Raw genomic sequence first — 21978 nt, forward strand, 5'->3', positions numbered from 1 at the left:
AACAGAGAGAGAGAGAGACAGAGAGAGAGAGAGAGGCAGGGAGAAGGAGTGAGAGAAACAGAGAGAGAGAGAGAGGCAGGGAGAAGGAGTGAGAGAAACAGAGAGAGAGAGAGAGGCAGGAGAAGGAGTGAGAGAAACAGAGAGAGAGAGAGACAGAGAGAGAGAGAGAGGCAGGGAGAAGGAGTGAGAGAAACAGAGAGAGAGAGAGAGAGAGAGAGAGAGAGAGAGAGGCAGGGAGAAGGAGTGAGAGAAACAGAGAGAGAGAGAGACAGAGAGAGAGAGAGAGGCAGGGAGAAGGAGTGAGAGAAACAGAGAGAGAGAGAGACAGAGAGAGAGAGAGAGGCAGGGAGAAGGAGTGAGAGAAACAGAGAGAGAGAGAGAGGCAGGGAGAAGGAGTGAGAGAAACAGAGAGAGGAAGTGATGATCCACTCTCTACCTGTGACAGATCTCAGGTTTCATTCAAGACGCTCATGCGTAAGCAACAGCTGTCCTGCTGCGGGGACTGACTGTGAGAGGGGGGGAAACGTTCTCAGCGAAGGCTTGAAAGAAGACCAACGACCCGGCTAACTTCTGGGTTCTTTGGAAATCACTTTTTTGACTGGACAAGGTAACAGACAGCGAGTTCACCGTTTGTGGTGTTTTTTCTGCGCGCTCTGGTTGTCTCGAGCCAAAGGCATGCGTTGTGTTTGGAGTGTGTGTGGGCGGAAAGAGTGCTTGGGCAGTTAAGTTTCAAGCAGGGGGTCTTGAACTTCAGAGTTGACTCATTGCCATTGGCAGTATGTTTTCTTTAAAGAGAAATTTTCTTTAGAGCAGTAAACATTCTGAACACCTGCACAGTTGTTAGTTCATCAACTCAGTTCCACCTCATGCACGCTGTCCGTTGAACGTCAGTTTCACTATTCGCTGAACATAAACATGAGTAAACCTGACCTGTCAGAATTGAAACTCAGTTGCCTATACTCAAGTTTGACTGACAACTTTCTGCATTCTTTCCTGACTTCTTACTTCAAGTTCTAAATATAATCAAAACCATGCCTGTGTTGCCTGTATTTTAAATGAATCAAAATCATCCTATATTCAAAATATAGTATTAGTTTAGACATTCATATATAGTATTAGTTTATACATTTAATATTGTTACAAAACATCTCTGTCTCTCAAGGGAATTCTTGTTTGGTACCAGCTCTCCGACCGCATCTAGCCTTCTGCTAGATCTTTAATTCTTAGTGGGTAGTAAGTCATCCACATCATGTAAACACAAGGCAACACAGCAGTACACTTAACTAAAACAAGGCGATAGCATGACAACAGGATTAACTGGGAGATGCGATCTGTAGAAATAGCGAGCACGACCAGTACGCATGCTTGTTAGGTTACCCATGTTAACGGTATACAGAGCGACAATTGCATAAGAACGCTGCGCACGTTGAAAATACATTAGCCCACTTCAACCAGCTGCTGAAAGTAAGCTACAGAACCATATGCAAAATTAGCTAGCTTTTAGACTAATTGAAATATGAAGAACGATTTTAAATCAAATAGGCATGCCATCAACAGTGGAGGCTGTAGCCAAATATAACAGGCATTGAAGTTGGAAAGTATGTTCTCATGTCTCAAATCATGCTAATGATGTTCTGCATAATTCCTTTTTTAGTAATTTGATATTATTTCCTTTTTCTTTTTTGTCTGTTGTGTTGTACATTTACCTTTTCCTTGTATATCAGTGGCAACCTATTATTTATTATTAAATAGGCCTGCATGTAGCCTTTCAAAACTATGGATACTTTTGATCATTCACTATTCCTTTCTTGCCTGGAACTATTTATTGAATTATTAAATTATTTAGAGGGCTGTATTAAAAAGAAATTAGTTGAAAGTTACAGAAGAAATATTGGAATACCAACTAGGCTCATCAAATCTTAAGGATTAGATTAGAATTCAGTATTTCTCTTCTAATGCTGTGACATGATGATTACATGCTGTTCACTATAGGCCTATCAAAATATGTGATTCTGTAGTGTGTTTGTGTGTGTGTATGTGTGCGTGTGGAATAATATCATTAATCATGGTATGGAACGCTCTGACATGCAAAGTACATAAATAGTGGAGTAGAGTGAATCTCCCTCTCTTGCGGAGCTTTGGAGTGTCAACTCCCTGGATCTTCATCTGTAAGATCCTGTCCAATGAAGTAAGGAATTCCTTTTCATTTGGCCGTCAGAGCCGACATCACAATCACTCAGCCGCCATCATCACCTCTTGGGGCGTCCTCTGTTTATTTGGCATTTGGCATCAGGAATTTGTGTGAGACAGACATACTGTACAGGCAGATAGACGCACGCACGCATGCACGTACGTACGGACGCACGCACGCACGCACACACACACATACAGTATATATGAAATTTATAAAACTTTGTAAACATACATTTCAAATGAAGAAGTAGTTGAGGCTTTAGAGCATGAGAGCAAATAGCGATCACTAAACATGTAGGCTGCTAAGAGACAGAGAGATAGATATAAAAGTCATACAACCAGTCTGACAGCCAACCAGACAGACAGACAGACAGACAGACAGACAACTCTGGTTAGCATCATATTTACTCCAGTCCTCCTGCAAGCTAAGCATAGTACCTGGCTCTGTATCTTTATACATCACCAACCTATTCTGGGATGTGTGTGTATGTGTGTGTATGTGCATGTCTGCATTTCTCTCTGCCTGGTTACGTGAGACGGCCACATTTGCATAAGGTGCATGTATACATGTGTCTATGAAGCTCATTGCTAGATCTGCGTAAGTGGAGTTTTGTGCAGTCTGTGTGGGAGGTATAGGTTGCCACAACAATGCACACTTGAGTTATATAGCCTATACTCTGCTTTACATGTAATTTTTATTAAGTTGTATCTCTTATTAGGAAGGAAGGAGGAGTGGATTTCTTTTTTCAATATTCATATGACAGGTTCTTCAGTAGAACCAGAAACCACGTATTCTCTAAGTACTCAGAATGGAGTTGATGGCTTAAAGCATTGGCCTGACTCTCAAAACCCAGGCCAGGAGGCACAGTCACAAAAGGCCGTTCATGCAGGACGATTGATGATTCTGACTGAAATTCCGATGAAGGCTAGAACTGCAAAAAATAGTCAAGCAAGCATATAGTTGTTAATCGATTCATAGGGATATTTAAAATAAGTCATTTTATGCTTACTGCTGCTTACTGAGTGCAATCAAACGTGCCTTACTGGATTTCTTATTCATCGTTCTTATCACAAGTTCCTTAGCCGTACCAGAAAACATGGATCTAGAACCTTTAAATTAAGGCTAGAAACTTTAAAGAAGCATATGGGTTCTACGTAGAATTGGAGTCTGCTATAGTGGGGTCATGTTGATTTTGTTTTCAATTAATCCCCCTTTACTAAGGGCTGTCAATATTTATAGAGCTGACAGCTTCATCCTCCATACTGTCCAGCAGAGAAGGATCCTGTTTACTCTTAAGCCTGTCTGAGCCTCCTCAGGCCGAACCAGAGACTCAGTCATCTCACTGAGACGAGGAAGGGGTGCGTGAGGGAGCTCTGGGGCCAAGATTTGCCCTCCTCCTTGCCCTGCACAACCCAAAGACCATTCACACCCCCTCTCTGTTTCAGCCCCATCTTGTCCCTCTGAGGTGCTCATTAGTGGCATAGATAGGGCGGTGGCCCGATGCTCGTATTAGTACCTGTCAGCAAACACCCTTCCCCTGTATGCCCAAGGGCCCGGGGCCAGACTTGCGACATGCCGGCACTACCACTGATGGCTGTCCAGCCCGAAACGCCACACCAGCGAGTCCAGGCGCCAGCCGTGAGAACAGCGTGCCTACTGTGTGGGCGCTGTGAGAGAAAGACGTCCTTTATGAAGCCAACTTGACCCGACCTGACCCGTACCTCTGCACTGGTTTTGTCCATCTTGATGAATGCCATTCCCAGCCTCAGCAGCATCCTTGAATCAAGCTGTTTGAGAACATTCATTACAATAGATACAGTGTTGAGAGGACGATTAGGATGACTAGTAATAGTTTATTTCCTTGTTCTGTTTGCTGCTATGTGACTGCTTGGGACTGTGTACTAGCTCTGGGATGTTTGTGACATTTACGAGCGCACAGACCCCTCTCTTTGATGGATGTCTCTTTGAGGCATGTGTTTGGGAACGGGTGAGCGGCTTCATGGCTGCCTGTGCTTCTGGAAAAAGGATAGATAGGGGTCTGCTGCCCTTGCTCATGACCCACTCTCTCTCTCTTTCTCTCTCTCTCTCTCACCCCCTCCCTCTCTCTCCCCCTCTCTTTCCTTCTTTCCCTCTCTTTCTCTCTCCCTCTCCCTACCTCCCTCTGGATGACTGATTGCATTGCTGGAGGTCCAAGAGAGATAGCAGGTAGTTCACATGGATTGGTGTTTGCCAGCAAGCAGTGCGTCACAGCATCGCCCACACGCGACCATGACTGGAGGTGTCCCAGTTTGTCACCAAGGGCATCAATTCTCTTGCCTCTCTTGCTCAATTCGATCTGTGCTTTGGAACATGTGATGCAATGAGGCTTGAAATCTGCTGTCAGCATTGAGCAACTTTAAAATATCCTCAGAACATATGTCTACAATGAAACAGAAATGCTTTTGTATACATGATGTGTACACTTGTGTATAGTCATCAGGGAGGTGGAGCTATATTTTATAATAGCTTACATGTGGATAGGTGTATGTGTGTGTGTGTGTGTGTGTGTGTGTGTGTGTGTTTGCGTTTAGAGGAGTACGTGTAAACATGCCTTAAACATGTGATCATAGTGCATAATGCTCAGAATGCAGTTGATGGCTTAAAGCATTGGCTTGACTCTCCAAACCCAGGCCAGGTGGCACAGTCACAAAAGGCCGTTCATCCAGGACGAGCTGTCCTGTTTTCACATACTGCTACAGGAGCATTGGACCCAAACCTATAAAAAACCCAAACCTTCAGCTTGCCTTCATAATCCTCACTGGCTCCACTTCCAACCTGCTGTGACAGTAAACATGTGATCATAGTGCTGCCGACACTGTAAAATGAGTGGGCAGTATGAATGGGCACACCCCTCACTTGCGTTGACCAGCCCTGTGTCCTGAGGCTTGATTGACCCATCAGAGCAGCGCGGTGTTGGGATGATAAAGCACTAACCACTGAGTGTAAACTGATCTCTGACACTGAGATTTCAGATTACTTTAGGTCACACCATAGAAAGGAAAAATGTACAACAGGTCTCTCTCTCTCTCTCTGGATTCCATTCCACCTTCACTTTCTTCATCTTCAGTTATGATGCAGCAAAAAATGTCAGTATTATATTCACCTTATTGAGTGTAGATTCATTATGGAAAAAATATGTAAATAATATTGGCATAAGAAGGCAACAAAAATTAAATATAAAGTGAAGGGGTCTGATCCATGAAGGCATATATATATATATATATATATATATATATATATATATGATGTCCTATATATATATTGTTCACTTTTGTGTGTGTGTGTGTGTGTGTGTGTGTGTGTGTGTGTGTGCGCGTGTGTGTGTGTGTGTGTGTGTGTGTGTGTGTGTGTGTGTGCGTGCGTGAATACGTGCATGCTTTCGTGCTTATATGAACACACATTTGGCATATGTATTTATGTGGCTGTGTGTATGTATGTGTGTGTTCTCAGTAGACCTTTGCCTTTATGTAGATAGGGCAGTTATGAGGGACAGGAAGTGAGTGGGAGAGAGAGGTTGGGTGACAACAGGCAATGACCACGGGTCAGAATCCAACCCCGGTCCTTGTAAGCAAAGACCCAAATGTGGTGCTGCTGCTTGCCCCAAGGCTATTTAACCATTAAGTCTTCCAGGAAATGCGTCACTGTCTTTTTTTAAAATTTAATTTGTGTTGATTTTGACATTTTTAAATCTCTGAACCTCCTCTCATATTGGTTTCATACTCATCATGATGCTTTGTGTAGTTTTGTGAACAGTAATCAGACAGTACGAGACATTTCCACTTCCCCTACAATAAGATAACAGAGCAAAGTCTTACTTTGTTCAGTGATGTTGTAATTAGTGCACTGGCACTCTCATGTACGTTGCTAGAGATATGTGTGTGTGTGTGTGTGTGTGTGTGTGTTTGTGTGTGTGTTGTGTGTGTGTTTGCGCGTGATACTGAGTGGCATGGTGCTGAAGTGACCGTGGACAAGTATGAGCTACATTTCTGAGTGCAGAGGAAAGGATTGGGAGAAAAAAACCCAAAGGGATGAGTGGAGCAGCAGTGGAGTGAAGCTGCGGCTGTGCCCAAACTCTGGCCCCTGGCCTGGCCTCGGGGTGGCGCGGCCCAGTCCGTATCGGGGCGATAAGTGGGCCTCTGACATGCTGCTGATGGTTGGCTACCAGTAGGCCTCTCGTCCTGCTGTATTTCATATCTCTGACATAGTGCAGGCCGGCCACGTAAGTGTGCATCTCCCTGCTGTCCTCTTAGAACTCAGAAGAGAGAGATAGAGAGAGAGAAAGTATGTCAGTGAGGAGGAAGAATTCATATGATATGTGTTTGAGTGAACAATGAGTAGTATATATGTTTCTCTTGTAATCCCTTAAGCCCTAGCATTGAATAGGTTTGCACTGCAGAGTGTATGTCCTGTGAATTTGTGTGTGTGTGTGTGTGTGTGTGTGTGTGTGTGTGTGTGTGTGTGCCATGATAAGCTTGAATGTGTATGTTTGTATATAAATTAGTTTTTTTCTGTACTTGTGTGTATATGTGTGTGTGTTTGAGTGTGTGTATGTCTCTGTGTGTGTACGTGAAGTCTTAATGCCTTCGTATTGAGTAGGTGCATGGTGCGTGCAGAGCGCGTCCTGTCAATCCCACAAAGTGTTGCTGTCATGTAAGAGCTGTTTAAATCCCTCACACTCTCCTGAGTGGCGTTGCGCAGTTTAAAACTGTCCACCGCTGACGCTGGGGCATTCAAAGTGATATCCGATGGGCTCATTCAACGGGCGCACACGTGTGCTGCGCTTCTGAACCTCTCACAGTCTCACATGAAGAGCAATATTCTTAGTCTGCATTCCTCCGATCCTCTGTGGCCACGCAAAAATTCGGCGCTTCTTGCACGCTTGGATAATATTTCGCATGGGACAGAGAGCAACCAACCCCCATGCATACTCACTTCCCACACTGCCTTACATATGTATCTCAGAAATGGAAGCTTCGCTTGAGTGGCTGTCATTTCCAGAACTGTCTAATGCACCAAATCCTAAATCTTTCACCTTAGCAAAGCAAGCACAGACACACACACACAAAAACACACAAAGACAGACACACAGACACACAGACACACACACACACACACACACACACACACACACACACAAACACACACACATATATATATAGTACTGTACATGAGATTAAGGCTTATGTAAGACTTTGTAAGACTTAAGTAAGACTTTGCTCCGTTATCTTGTTGTAGGAGGAGTGGAAAATGTGTTTATCACATATTCACACACACACTCATATACTTGCAGCATATCTTTTGATTCACTAATTGCATGCACACAAAAACACATCCATACCCATGTAGATATTGATCACAGTCACACAAAATCATACTCGCAAATTGATTCCTATATCTAAATGTGTCAGCCAGCATGCCAGATTGGCAGGTGGGCACCTGTTGTGGAGCACCTGTTGGGTGCCAACCTCAAGCATGCCAAACTCAGCTATCCTGACACCCCAAACTCCTGTTGTGTGTCTCATGTCATGATGTGTGTCTTGTGTTTGATGACCATGTAGATACACCCACCCACACACACGCACACACACACACACACACACACACACACACACACACACACACACACACACACACACACACACACACACACACACACACACACACACATACACGCACACACACACACACACACACACACACACACAGCTGTGCCGTACCTCATCCCAATGCATGGGCCCTGGAAAGCTAATAGGAATGTGAAAACTCCAAGTGCCATTCTTAAAACCATATGGAAGTGCAGTGGATATTCTTATAACAGTATAGAAGTGCAGTGGATATTCTTATTACAGTATGGAAGTGCAGTGGATATTCTTATAACAGTATGGAAGTGCAGTGGATATTAGGGTTATCATGTTGCAATTCTACGGCAGTTGGGGGCTCAAAAAACAGCACTTTGATAACCGTTACTGAGCTGTTATTAAAACATACATGTGTTCACGAACAGAGACCATGTCACATGTTACTTTCCTCCCAATAGGGTATTCATTCCCTAATTCAAAGGTGTGTCCTGTTAATTGATGAGATACTGATTACTTTACTGTTTTGAAAAGGCTGATGCTTTTAAACTGCAAAACAGATGCAGTTTTGAAAGCTCTATGCCACTGCTGGAATGAATAAATTGGAATTGGAGGTGATTTCACTGAAATCTTATATAGTTTTATAGTTTTATATTTTCCAAAGTTGATTTATAAAGTTGATTATTAGCACATTATCAAAGCCAATACATCTGATATTTTAATGTTATGAAGCATCCCATGTTTTCTTAATTGTACTCTTTCTTTGGCACACACAGTCACAAGTAATTAGCAAAGAATTTGAGTAGTAAAAATAGTTTTCTTTCCCAGACAGACGGTATCATATTTTACGCAATGTCTCCTTAATTTCACTCTGATAATAAAAGATGTACCATCGTTAAATGGGAATGTCAAAGTTTGTCATGGGTTTCATGCTTCTCTGTCTAAGATTATCTCCCGACCATCTGGCAGTGTCCTGTTTGAAACTGGGGTGTGGAGGTATGTAATTCATCCTCTCATCATTAATACACTTCAAAGTGAACAGTGTGGTTGTGATGACACCCGACTCCCTTCAAGCACCATAGCTCAGCACAATGTCTGCAACAGATGAATGTATGCATACGTGAACGTATGCTTTAGATTCACTCTTCATCCTTAGAGGGGAGTCTCCTCACTTGGAGAGTAAGACACTGCTAGCCTGCTAGCCTGATCTTGCACAGTTCTTGAACATAAAGCTTGTTGTAATGGGAGAGAACAGTTGGCTCTGAAACCATTTGGGCAACAAATGAATTGTATTAATTAGTACTTTCATTTTTTGTGTGTGGTTTACTTTGATCTGACATTAAGAAATGTTATCTGTACATAATCAGTTTTTAAACTGCCTTTCAGTTTACCTAAGACTTGATATTGCACATAACTTACGGCTACCATCTGCTGCTATGTACCCATTGTGTTCAATTTGGCATGTAGCAAAACCATATTAACAGCATTTCCCTGAGCTCATTCCCATCTGGCAGTCATCCGTCAGTGTGACTATGCGTCATGAGAAAAGATGGCTTTGGGCCAGATCTGGCCCTGATCTGGCTTGTGTCCGTTCCAGAGTCTTCTGCCACCAGGGCTATGTGTCCCTCCCTCTGGATGGCCAAGCTCATGGCTAGCTCGGGCTAATTCTAGACGCCCCCGCAGTGGATTTATGGAGTGTGGACATGGGAATTCTTTCAGTGCCTGGGTCCCAAAACGTGTTAGCATCATCTCGACCCCCCCGACCCCGGCATTAGGGACTGCCTTTCAGTTACTCCCTCACCACCCCCACCCCGCATGCCCCTTAACCTCACCCTCTCCACCCTCGCTGCTCAAGGAAACCCAGATGTTTCTGAGCTCCTGCTGAAGTCTGTCAGCTAGATGCTATGTGTTAGGTAGTAACCACCTGCGGAGGTAGCTGGCCTTAGGGATATATGTACATGACTAACAAGGTTGCTTCTACACAGTTTATATCTACTGCCCCTCAGCTATAACTGCCCCCTACCCCTGTGATCTGACACCCTATTAGGTACTGCACATTGTCATCACAATAGAAAATACGCCCATCATCCAACTCTAATGCCCCGATCCCCGGAGACAACCCGACATTATGACTCTGTGGCCCTTCTCTGGGGGAAAATGTGAGCAGGGGGGAACACGAGGTGAAATAAGAGCGACGTGCCAACAGGCCAATTACGAGGCGGCAGGCGGCGATAGTGGACGGGTAGCCGGGTGTCACTGTGTATTGTCCAGTGGGGCTGCAGATATAGGCTTTCTCTAATGGGGCTGTTTGGATGTTGTGTCTGTCAAGACTAAGCTTAGCTGGCACTATGAGGGGCAGGTCACACGCTGGGGCCCCAGGCTTACAGTAACAAACCTGCTACTAACCTTAGACAGTGGAGGTGATGGGTCCACACAGCCACCCAGATACATGTCTGCACTATCCTGTTCTTGAACACACACACACACACACACACACACACACACACACACACACACACACACACACACACACACACACACAAGCATGCACACACACACACACACACACACACACACACACACACACACACACACACAAGCATGCAGGCACATACACACACACACACACACACACACACATACACACACACACACCCACACACACACACACACACACACACATAGACAGACACACACACACACACACACACACCCACACACACACACACACACACACACACATAGACACACACACACACTAACAGTGTATACGTGCACCCTAACCCACACACACCCACACTTAGTCAGGGAAGCTGGCCAAGACTCTTACTCTCCTATAAACTGTTTATGGTCAGTAGACTAATTTTGTACTCTTTATTTTTTAATCTTTATTTAGATTTTTTTGTAAAAATCTAAATAAAGATTAAAAAATAAAGAGTACAAAATTATACTACTTCTACTACTAATAATAATAATTACAGTTTTTTACAATTGTTTACACACGTTTTCAAAACTCTGTGTCTATTTTTCAAAACTCCACACACAAAACCCACAACTGCTCACACAAAATGCAAAATGCCCCAAATCTCCAGCAAAATGACACACAACATTCAAAATGTCAAAAACACATGTTTAAAGCAAACATTAAGCCTCACATTACAAACACTTTTGTCATAATATGACATTTTGGATACATCATGTACACACTGTTGCTCAAAACCTAAAGCTCTTCTGTCTTAGGCTTTCTATATGTATTTCCATACAAGAGTGAAAGTTACGGTATCAACAAAGAGAAGTTGAAATACACAGTAAAAAATGCAAGCAATATTGAAACCAAAAAATAGTGATTTTTCCCAAATAATTTGCTGTTGTGAATACAGTATTTTACAGCAAACAAGAAAAAAAGCAAAGAAGAATACAGTGACCACCAGATGTACATGGAGTTTTGAAAACACTGATTTTTTTTTTTCTAAAGACAAGTGTGTGTGTGTGTGTGTGTGTGTGTGTGTGTGTGTGTGTGGGAGGTGGGGGTCGTGTACAGTATGTATTCATAGGCCTATAGACCCTTTCAACTGCAGAAACAAACAATTCTACAGTAAGCATTCCTAAGGCATTTCTGGAGGCACAGAAAAATGTATTGAACTAATGGTACTGTAACATGGGGACAAACAAAAATAGAGTAAAAATTTATTTTGTAGAACATTACTGTAAGCTAAAGTCCGATTACTGTATTTTCTCTATTTTTAAAGTATCTGCATTGGTTCTGAATATTTCAACCGGAAATCCTCTAGGAGCAGATTGAAAGGGTCTATACCTATATAGAGAGTATATCTATTCATAGACCTATACTAAGGCAATGATTGGATGGTGTTCAGTAAAGTAAAGAGTGTTTACACATGTGAAGAGAAAGAGTGAAGCACTGGTGATTTAGTGTGGCATTTTGATGGGTTGTGTTTGAAGAACGAAATCAAGTTACTTCCTGTTAGATTTTTGTGTGTTAGGTAGAAAATTGTGTGTGGTGTTTTGCAAAATGTGTTTTAGTCAATTGAAAACTGAGTCAAACACTGAGAATTAGTGTATGGTTTTGCAGATTTGGTGTCGGGTTATGATGTTTAAAGGACATGTTTAGAAAATTGTGTGACAAGCAAAGATTTAGTGTGTAAGCAGTTGAAAAAAACTGTATAATAATAATTAATATATACACACTAAACATTCAATTCATTGCACAAAAGATTCAGGACTGCACACCCATATGAACAGTCCATTCCCCACACTCACAAATGCCCCCTCCCACACACATACAGGGCACACCTCATCCACAGCCACAGTGACTCAAATAACTGTTTAGCTGTTTATTCTAATCAACACAAAGTCTTAATGACTCCTAATCTGCTATGGATTCGTCAGCCAGTCGTTTCGGGAAGCCGTCCCAACCTTTATTACCGGATCAGTAGCTCATATTAGTAGCAGCCCAGACAGTACGACTGTCCTGCCTCTGTCCAGCAGAGACCAGTGGCGCCTCGAATCGCAGCATAAGCCTCTGAGGCAGTGACCAGTGGCTGGGCTCACACTTGTCAGCAGTGGGACTATGAAGGGCCTCACACACACACACACACACACACACACACACACACACACACACACACACACACGCAGAAGGGACCAGAATGGCAGCCTGTAGCCTAATAGTTGTGGGAAAATTTTGTCCGTCATCCATCTTTGGCAGGAAAAATGAAAGACAAACTGGAAGCGACATCTTGGAATGAGGAGGTGGTAGTGGTGGTAGAATAGACGAAAGTGGGGGGTTGGTTGGTGGGGACCTACGTTGAGTTGTGTGTGTGGGGGCCGGGGGGGGGGTCAGTGAAGACGTGTGGCGGAAGCCAGGAAATCAGCCTGAGGTTGTAGGGAAGGGAACACAAGCTGAGAAGTGGTTGGTAAGATGAGTTGACATGTGGGGGCTGTCAGCTGCGTCAGAAGCAAATGAGAGTGTGGGAAAGACTGTGTGTTTGTGTGTGTGTGTGAGTGTGTGAGAGAGACAAAAAGAGTGAGAGAGCTGTAGATTGTGTATGTATCAGTGTATAAGTGGGAGGGAGTGTATGTGTGGAAGATAGTGATTGTGTGCATGTTTGTGAGAAAGCTAGAGACAGAGAGAAAGAGAGGTCTGTGCGAGAGGTGTGAGTCTGTTTGTGTGTATGTAGCAGAGAGGTAGTGTGTGTGTGTGTGTGTGTGTGTGTGTGTGTGTGTGTGTGTGTGTGTGGTGGAGGGAGAGAGATAGAGAGGGTGTAGGAATGAGCTGAGTCATCTCGGGTGTGGAAATCTGACGCCTGACTCTGATTGCCCACAGCAGCTGCTGAGTGTGTGGGTGCACTCCCACTGGTCCCTCTCTCTCTCTCTCTCTCTCTCTCTCTCTCTCTTTCTTGCTCTCTCTTGCTGTCCCTCGTTCGTTCTCTCACTCTCTCCTCCTCTACTCTCTTGTCCTGCTCAGTGTGTGGGCGCAGTCCCATTGATACGCTCTCACCATCCTCTATCTCCTTCTCTGTGTCTGTCTGTCTGTCTGCCTGTCTCTCCTTATATCTCTTATTCTATCTCCCGCTTGCCTTCATTTATTCTTTTTATTGTCACAATTCCTCAGTCTATCCATTCTATCCATTTGCCTATTCCTCTTCACCTTGATCTCATTCTCTCTATCTATCACTTGCCCTCCCCTCTGTCCTGTCTTTCTCTATCTCTCTGCAGGATCATAGTCCTTCCTTTTTTAATTCTAATTACATGCCCCTTATTCCTCCACCGACCTTTCCCTGTAAAGTCCCATTCCAAACCTCTCCCTCCAGGAATATCAGTTGCTACTTATTTACAGTAATATCAGTTTGCTCGTAATACATTCCTCCACAATAAATGACAGGTGTAAGGGAGTGCATCACAGTTATATGTAAACTCCCCCACATTGTGTTGTCATACTTTAGCCTCTATGCTCCAGGCAAAGACAGTAAAACTCAACATCAGGGTCTTGGTCTGCACTTAGAATAGAAAACAGGTTTCAGAAAGGTGTGTGGAAGATTACTTTGCGAGTTGAGTCTGTGTGGTGTCAAAAATGGTGTTGTTATCTGATGAGGGTTGTTGAAAGACAACATAATTAGCTCTCATCTCCTCTCATCTGCATCACTTTTCAACTTTGACAGCCTTATGGAAGATGGAAAAGCAACAGTGAGATAACTAACCACACCAAGATCACAGGATCCGTACCCAGTACACACATTCAAATGGCAATGAATACCTATACTGAACTTAGATTCATTTAGAATTAAAAGTGTCTACTAAAAGACTAAATGCACATGTAAATAGAATGCAGTGTCAAATGTATGATGTACACATCACATGCATATCAGGGGATTATGTCTACTTAGTAAAGGAAAGGGCATTATTAACCAATACTCACTGCTAAAACCTTAAAAAGCACAAAGTACAAATCACAAAGCTTCCGTGCTGCACCTGCAGCGCTTGTTCACTGTGTAAGGAAAGTTTGTCACTTGTCTATTTATTTCACACTTGGTGGAAATCTAGCCTGAATGTACAACTGAATGATTAATTTGTGCTAACCGCATTTGACGTTCAACTTAATGATTTGTGAAGATGGATCACAAAGTAGCTGTGCTGATTTTTTGAAACAGTAAACAGCCATCATGTTGAGTGTCACTTTCACCAAGTTTTGACCAGATGTGTTTCAGTGAAGCCAACTGTGTTTGTGGTCCGTTTTAAGTGCAATCCGATACCAAAACGTCAACAAGTTGTCTCCACATAAGTACTCTTGACAGAAAGCGCCGCAGTCACGTTTGACCCTGCAAAACTAGGCTCCCATGTGGGGTGACAATGATATTCACTGTAAATGTGTCAGACACTGCTGGAGCCATAGTTACATGCAGCTAGCTGAAACCCCCACCCACCACACCACATACCCCCTACCCGACCCAGGACTTGACCCAGGTTGTTTGAACTCAGGCTCAAGTTGCTTATTTATTGTGGGAAATGCCTTTGAGACATTGTTAGTGTGGGCTGTGTTGACGGACAACAGGCCAAAGCAATGGTACAATGCCGTTACAATGCCGGTATACTGTACTGTACACTCATGTAAAGTGTTCCTATTAGATAGGTTTCGTGTGTAAACTTAAAGCAAATTAAGGTTAAGTGAATGATATAATAAGAAGCTGGATTGAAAGATAAAAATATACACACAGGTGCACATTAATATACGTCAGCATGTGTGTACACTCATACACACACACACACACACACACAGAATCTGAATAAAAAACTGTGGCCAATCTGATGCCAGTACTGAACCATTTCTTGAAATATGAGTCCCCTTCACTTCACCCCAACATATGTTTGCATCCCTCCACAGAACATACTGGACACACACACACATTTTAAATCCCAGTCCTATGAATCATCAATGTAGCTGGCAGGATGGGAGGGGGGTAGAGGAATGGCCATGAATCTCACTCAGAAGTATCAAAGGTTCTACTCCACCAAATGGTGAACACACCCAAGAATACAGTATTAGCAGTCAAAGATTTGGCCATTGCTATTTCTATGTGTCTTAACTTATTTTATTTATTAATCAGATCATTGTTGTATATTTATCAAAAAAAGGACACAACTTGAAATGGATGGAAATAAGTACACATGATGCTCAGCTGTGACAATATCATAGCAAAATAAATGAACACTGTTAGAAATGTTATTAGTGTGAAACTGGAAACATATAAGTTTGGGAGTGTTTTTAGAAAGCTTTCAACGAACAATGCTAATGTGAGTTATTGAGATTTTGAGTGTGCTGAGAATAGGGTACGGAGGCTGGAATTGGGCCACCACTAAAATATGTATCAAATTAGCCTGTTTCAGCTAACCTATCAAAAATATATAATTGCGTAGCTCTTGGCTAGCTGAACCGTTTAAACCCTTCACCCAAGCAAAATGATAATCTAGGAAGTTGTTTAATTGTCAACTAATTTGCATTCCCTCAAAATGAGAATTCTTTATGTAAGACATGATCTTCTTGAACAACAGTTAAGCTCTAGACACTGGAACCCATATCAAAGTGCACAGAGTTACTGTACTGTATGTCAACCTCACCTATGAGCTCTCACCCCAGGCCTCTTTCCTAGAGACTTGAGGTAGAGGACGGACGCATGCGATTTCATTTTGCGTATTTTTCTGTACTGAGAAGAACTGACCCCCAAGAGGGCATTACTGAGAGACCCCAGTGCGGTGGTATCTCTCGCCGAACAGAATGCGAAGATGGCAGGCCTGCTCCTCCCGACCGATGGCACCGATGTGTTTCGCCGCTTCACGCCGGAGTCGCTGGCGGCGATCGAGCGTCGCATGGAGGAGGAGGCTGCCGAGCAAGAGCGCTTGAAGGAGCTGAATCCCAAAGCCCCAGAGAAGGACGAGGAGGATGACGAGAACCTCCCCAAACCCTCCAGCGACCTGGAGGCTGGGAAGGCCCTGCCCTTCATCTATGGAGACCTGCCGCCAGAGCTGTTCAACATACCACTGGAGGAGCTGGACCCCTACTACCAGGCCCAGAAGGTCAGAGCAGCTGACTTCATGTGATTAATGCAGGGGTGTCAAACATAAGGCCCCCATGCCATGAGGTCTCATTCCAACAAATCCGGCCTATTGCCTAATATGAGTTTGACACCCCTGGATTAACGGCAATGATTTCCTACAGCCGAAGTGATAACGATGGCAAAGTTGGATTCTCAGGTGGCACACATTCTGATAAAATGTCAATCTCAATAAAATAGAAAGTAAAAATTAGAATATTATTTACGTGTAAGCAAGTCCACTGTCCACTGATAAGACAGGCCAAAGATGAAAAAACGCCATAATGTATAGCAGCTTATTTATTTCCTGTACATAAATTACATTGTACACTCAAACATGAATGTTTGAATGACCAATGCTTCATATTAAACATATAACTCTCTCCTTCACTCTCTCTTTCAGACCTTTATCGTCATCAACAAAGGGAATACCATCTTCAGGTTCAATGCTGAACCAGCCTGCTACTGTCTGAGCCCCTTCAGTATTGTAAGACAGATAGCTATTAAAGTTCTCATACATTCATATCCTTACTGTTTACTCCAGATGTACACACATCACAATTAGCATAATAGCTACAGAAATATAATTCACTTTATCTTTATATTAATATTGGAATAATGACATTGTTATAGTTTAAAACAAAACTACATGTTTAGGGGCAGCCGTGGCCTACTGGTTAGGGCTTCGGACTTGTAACTGGAGGGTAGCCAGTTCGAACCCCGACCAGTAGGAACGGCTGAAGTGCCCTTGAGCAAGGCACCTGAGCAGGCAGCTCACTGCGTCGGGATTAGTGTGTGCTTCACCTCATTGAGTGTTCACTGTGTGCTGAGTGTGTTCCATTCCAGATCAAATTTCCCTTACGGGATCAAAAGAGTATATATACTTATACTTATGTCGTTTTCCAACTTCCTAAGTGGTAATTTGCAGAGAATGTTGCTTTAGTTTCACTGATGCTCACAACTTTATGCAAAAGCGAATGTAAATCTGAATTTTAGTTTTCATTTTAACCATAAGGTCTGGCTCTGTTCCTTAACTCTCATGCAAATTGTTCAGCATGTTCATCATGATAACTATTCTAGCAAACTGCGTGTTCATGACGATGAGCGATCCTCCAGCATGGAGTAAAACTGTGGAGTAAGTCTGAGCTTTAATCATTTACTCATTTGCACACACCACAATCAATCAACACAAACTGTATTTCCTTCTTTTTCACAACAGTAGCTACTGTGTGTGTCCCTGTATACAATATTCCTACAAAAAGTTTACTTGGCTTGTGCTTATAGGGGAGACCTCACTAAAACACAGCTACAACATGACCTGTCAAAATGACATTGATTTTTTGTTTCACAGGTATGTTTTTACTGGTATCTATACTTTTGAAGCAACAATCAAAGTACTATCTAGAGGATTCTGTGTAGGAGATTTCACATTCCTTCGTGACCCTTGGAACTGGCTTGATTTCATGGTCATCAGCATGGCGTGAGTATAAGAGAAGTCATAGTGGTCATTCATGTTACTGAATGGAAGTAGTGTGTGTGGGGCATGTGATCTGCTATCAGCATTCAGCAACTTGAAAATATCCTCAGAACATATGTGGATACGTGTATGTGTGCGTGCGTGTGTGTGTGCGTGTGTGTGTGTGTGTGTGTGTGTGTGTGTGTGTGTGTGTGTGTGCGTGTCCTGCGTGTCTGCCAGTGAGGTCTGTCACTACCTTGCTTGGTGACATTAAAACTAAGTGCGCTATGCACTATGTGTCAGTGTGACCTCACATTGTTTACATCACCCGAAAGGGGAAGTGGAATTACAGTGGAATTACGCCCCCCCTTCTATTTCCTGTCTCTAATGAATCCCCAGTGACCTAACCACCCCCCAACACACACACACATGTCTGGTATCATCACCCATCTACATCACAACAATGCATCCTTGGGAAATGAATAGGTTTTGCCACATGTGGAGTGGGATGATGTATCAAATCTATATTTAGACCCTCTTCACCCTCTCCGCTTCGCGCTGGCTCCCTTCCTTGTCTAAAGTGCCTGTAGTTCCTTCCTTACTGCTGATGCCCTTACGACTTTCAGGAGCCAGATAGAGAAGCTATTCTGCTCTTTACTCCACTAGACAGAATCTACTCAGACAGCTTATCGGAACACATCTTGTCCTGATCTGTCCCAGGTCCTGAGCATTGACATTACAAGAACTAGACTTGCAGGACTGTGTCAGCAGCACCTATTTGATGACATGTGAGGTGAGGTGGTCAGGAATTCAGTGAGAGTGTGTAATTTTGTGCAAACAAACAAATAAACAAACAAACAAACAAAAACACATGGCACCTCACTGAACAATGCGGCTGGGCAATGACCGATGCCTAGCATTCTGATTGCATGATCATAATCAATTTCCACTGCTTATCAGAGTTGTCTGGATATAAAATGTGTTGCTCAATAGGTTGCTCAAGAAGGTTTAGTTTGTTTGATTGCCAGTAAGTTGGGTCTTTGAGGCTCCAATATCATCTAAAAGCTGAACATGAAGTATGAGAAGAATAGTGTTAATTTTGTCACCTATTTTTAATTTAGTCGTAGTCTTAGTCTTGTGACGAAATGTGCTTTTTAGTCTTTGTCATATTTAGTCATTCAAATATAATTTTTGTTAGTCAAGTTTTAGTCGACTAAAAGTCTCGTTATTTTAGTCTAGTTTTAGTCAAAAGAAAACTAAAGGTATCTTAGTCTTAGTCAGTTTTAGTCAAAACATTTTAGTCTTTTTTTTTATAACAAATTATTTCTGATTACTAGGTAGGCTATCTAGCATTGTGGCATAAAGCTTAGGTAGTTAGCTTGCTAACTCGGGCAAAAATACCCGGTGTTCTTGTTCCATGTAGTTTTGTGTTGCAGCCACAGGGTTGCAGCAACAGCACGTAGACTAGCCTACAGGAAAGCTGTTGCGCGTGAACTCATTCGGAATATTTTGAAAACGTAACAGCTAGATATTCTGTCTTCTCATTTTGTTGACGAAAATGAAAGAGATTTTATCTTAGTTTTTATTTCATGCAAAACATTTTAGTCTTGTCTTTTTTCGTCAACAATGATGGATATTAAGATAGTCTTAGTCAGTGTTACAGTACATTAGTGCTGTCTCGTCATCGTCTCGTCTTAGTCATGAAAAAAAATGTTGTTGACGAACATATTTCCTCTCGTCTTGTCTGACGAAATTAACACTAGAGAAGAATAATCCATTCATAGAACCTCAAGGCAAAGTGACTCATGGTTTTAGGTGCGGATTCCAGAGTAGTATTTGCAGGCAAAGGAACATACCTGTTTTGTTCATCAGACCTCATTTTTAGTACAGGATCAGTTTATGGTTACACATGGCAGGTGCACTGGTGTGATGACCCTGTTACCATCTGCAGACCGTATGCAGATAATGCTGCCATTTTGGCTCCAAAAGTGCACAGTTGCCTTGCACTAAATATAGCTGCTGTTGAACCATAGTATCTTTTACTGCAGAATTCTCTCTACCATCTCTGGCCTGAGGGTGAAAAAAGTTAGACAGGATACTTGCCCTGTGTAGGTCCATAATTACCACATGAATTATCTACTGAATGAGGAAAAGTAAATGACCTAGTTGAAGGCCAAATAAAAGACCCTCTTTTGGATCTTTGGTAGCACATATTATTCTTACCAAAAGCTTCTACAGACCCTACGTATGTGGGGGAGTATGACTTGGTGTCTTTGAATCTCTTTACCTAAAAGCTGTTGTTGTCCACTGTGTGTATCCATAGGTACATCACTGAGTTTGTCGATCTGGGCAATGTATCTGCGCTTAGGACATTCCGAGTTCTTCGTGCCCTAAAAACTATCACTGTAATTCCTGGTATGTGCTAAAAGTCATAATCTACTCACTACTGTTGTGCCATTTCCTAAATTAACTTTCTATTTTTTTGTCCACAAGTAGCTGAAAGTTGTCTCTGTAGTTTCATTATGTGCTTGATCAGAATTTGCAACATTCTGTAACACCTATTTTATATTTATGCTATTGCTAAATACAGTAATATCCTGATTACCCCACTTAAACGATACACCAACACAACCATGTGTATCTGTAAGAGGTGATACAGTATGTGTTCCACAACAATCACTTCATCCTCTGTATTTCTCCAACTCCAACTTTTGACAACCTTTGAAATCTTGTCCCCAGGTCTGAAAACAATCGTTGGCGCACTGATTCAATCAGTGAAGAAGCTACGGGATGTAATGATTCTCACCGTGTTCTGTCTGGCTGTATTTGCCCTGGTGGGCCTTCAGCTATTCATGGGCAACCTGCGGCAGAAGTGTGTCATTTGGCCACCACAGTCCAACCAAACGTTACAGGACTTGCTTAGCTTCACCCCAGACTACAGCACCTTGGTCTCCACCGTACACTACAACAACACCGCAAACAGTACCTTTGACTATCAGGCATACATTGACAACCCAGGTATCCAGTCACCATCCATAAAAGGCTAAGTGAATAATCTGCTAGCTTTGCCTTCTTTATGTGTTTAATTTCAGGAGTCTGTTCACAAAATATCATAATGGCAAAACTGTTGCAAAAAGGGTTACCCTGAAGTTAACACATATAGTATACAGAGTGTATGAACGTAAATAAAATGTTGATAATCTTCTGAACTCCAAACCCCCATGATCTAGACAACCATTACTATCTGGAGGGTCAGTTAGACCCACTGCTCTGTGGAAACAGCTCAGATGCTGGGTGAGTGTCTCATCTTATTCTCATCCTGTCTCTGTGCAGGTTGACATTATCCAGGGGATAAACCAATCTAGTCATCTGCATGGGCGGATTATGAACTTTCGGGCCCCTGGGCCCAGATGTATTAAGGGCCCCCCACTAATTGTTGTATATGTGGGAAGGGGGGTTTGGGGGGTCCTCCCCCAGAAATGTTTTAATTTGTTTGATGTGATTTCCTGTATTATGGTGCATTTTGGGGATGGCCAATACTAAATTCAATCAGATTCATAGCCTACATCCTGATTTGTTGATATTGAGGCAATGATTCCATGCAAAGGCTTGGGCTTCAGGGCCCCTTGACCCCTTGGGCCCCTGGGCCTGGTAGGCCCGTGCAGTAATCCATCCCTGGTCATCTGCCCTCTGTTCAGGCAAAGATTATGAAAAAGTCATACAAATATGGATCAGGAACAAAATGAAGGCAGGATTTGACATGGATTGCCACACTGACTATGTTTATATTTACTGTTTTCTGACATTTATATTTTAGTTTCTGTGCTTTTAGTATTGTCTGCATTCACATTACTGAGAGGTGTGATTGTTCCTTCCACTCTATGACAGTGTTTGCCCTGACGGATATATCTGCCTTAAGGCAGGAAACAACCCCAACTACGGCTACACACACTACGACTCGTTTGGCTGGGCCTTTCTGGCTCTCTTCCGTCTGATGACGCAAGACTACTGGGAGAATCTTTTTCAGCTGGTTAGTGCAAACACTAGCCCCGGCTCATTCACAAGCTAATAGCAGAACCAAAGAGTAGAAAAAGATGGGTTAAGGTC

The 21978-nt window shown here is 42.8% G+C and overlaps 1 protein-coding gene across 1 annotated transcript in view; it reads left to right on the plus strand.

Moving 5' to 3' along the window:
* Positions 1-469: 469 nt before the first annotated feature.
* Positions 470-21978, plus strand: part of scn4ab (sodium channel, voltage-gated, type IV, alpha, b) — a 46646-nt gene continuing 25137 nt past the window's right edge. The window contains exons 1-9 of the mRNA XM_048245812.1: positions 470-607; positions 16053-16398; positions 16819-16937; positions 17461-17550; positions 17767-17895; positions 20195-20286; positions 20611-20889; positions 21102-21165; positions 21760-21901. Of these exons, the coding sequence (XP_048101769.1) occupies positions 16108-16398; positions 16819-16937; positions 17461-17550; positions 17767-17895; positions 20195-20286; positions 20611-20889; positions 21102-21165; positions 21760-21901 (1206 nt within the window). The 5' untranslated portion in view covers positions 470-607; positions 16053-16107. The remainder of the gene's footprint in view (positions 608-16052; positions 16399-16818; positions 16938-17460; positions 17551-17766; positions 17896-20194; positions 20287-20610; positions 20890-21101; positions 21166-21759; positions 21902-21978) is intronic.

Source organism: Alosa alosa, chromosome 6 (assembly GCF_017589495.1).
Source record: "Alosa alosa isolate M-15738 ecotype Scorff River chromosome 6, AALO_Geno_1.1, whole genome shotgun sequence".
NCBI classification, from domain to species: Eukaryota; Metazoa; Chordata; class Actinopteri; order Clupeiformes; family Clupeidae; genus Alosa; species Alosa alosa.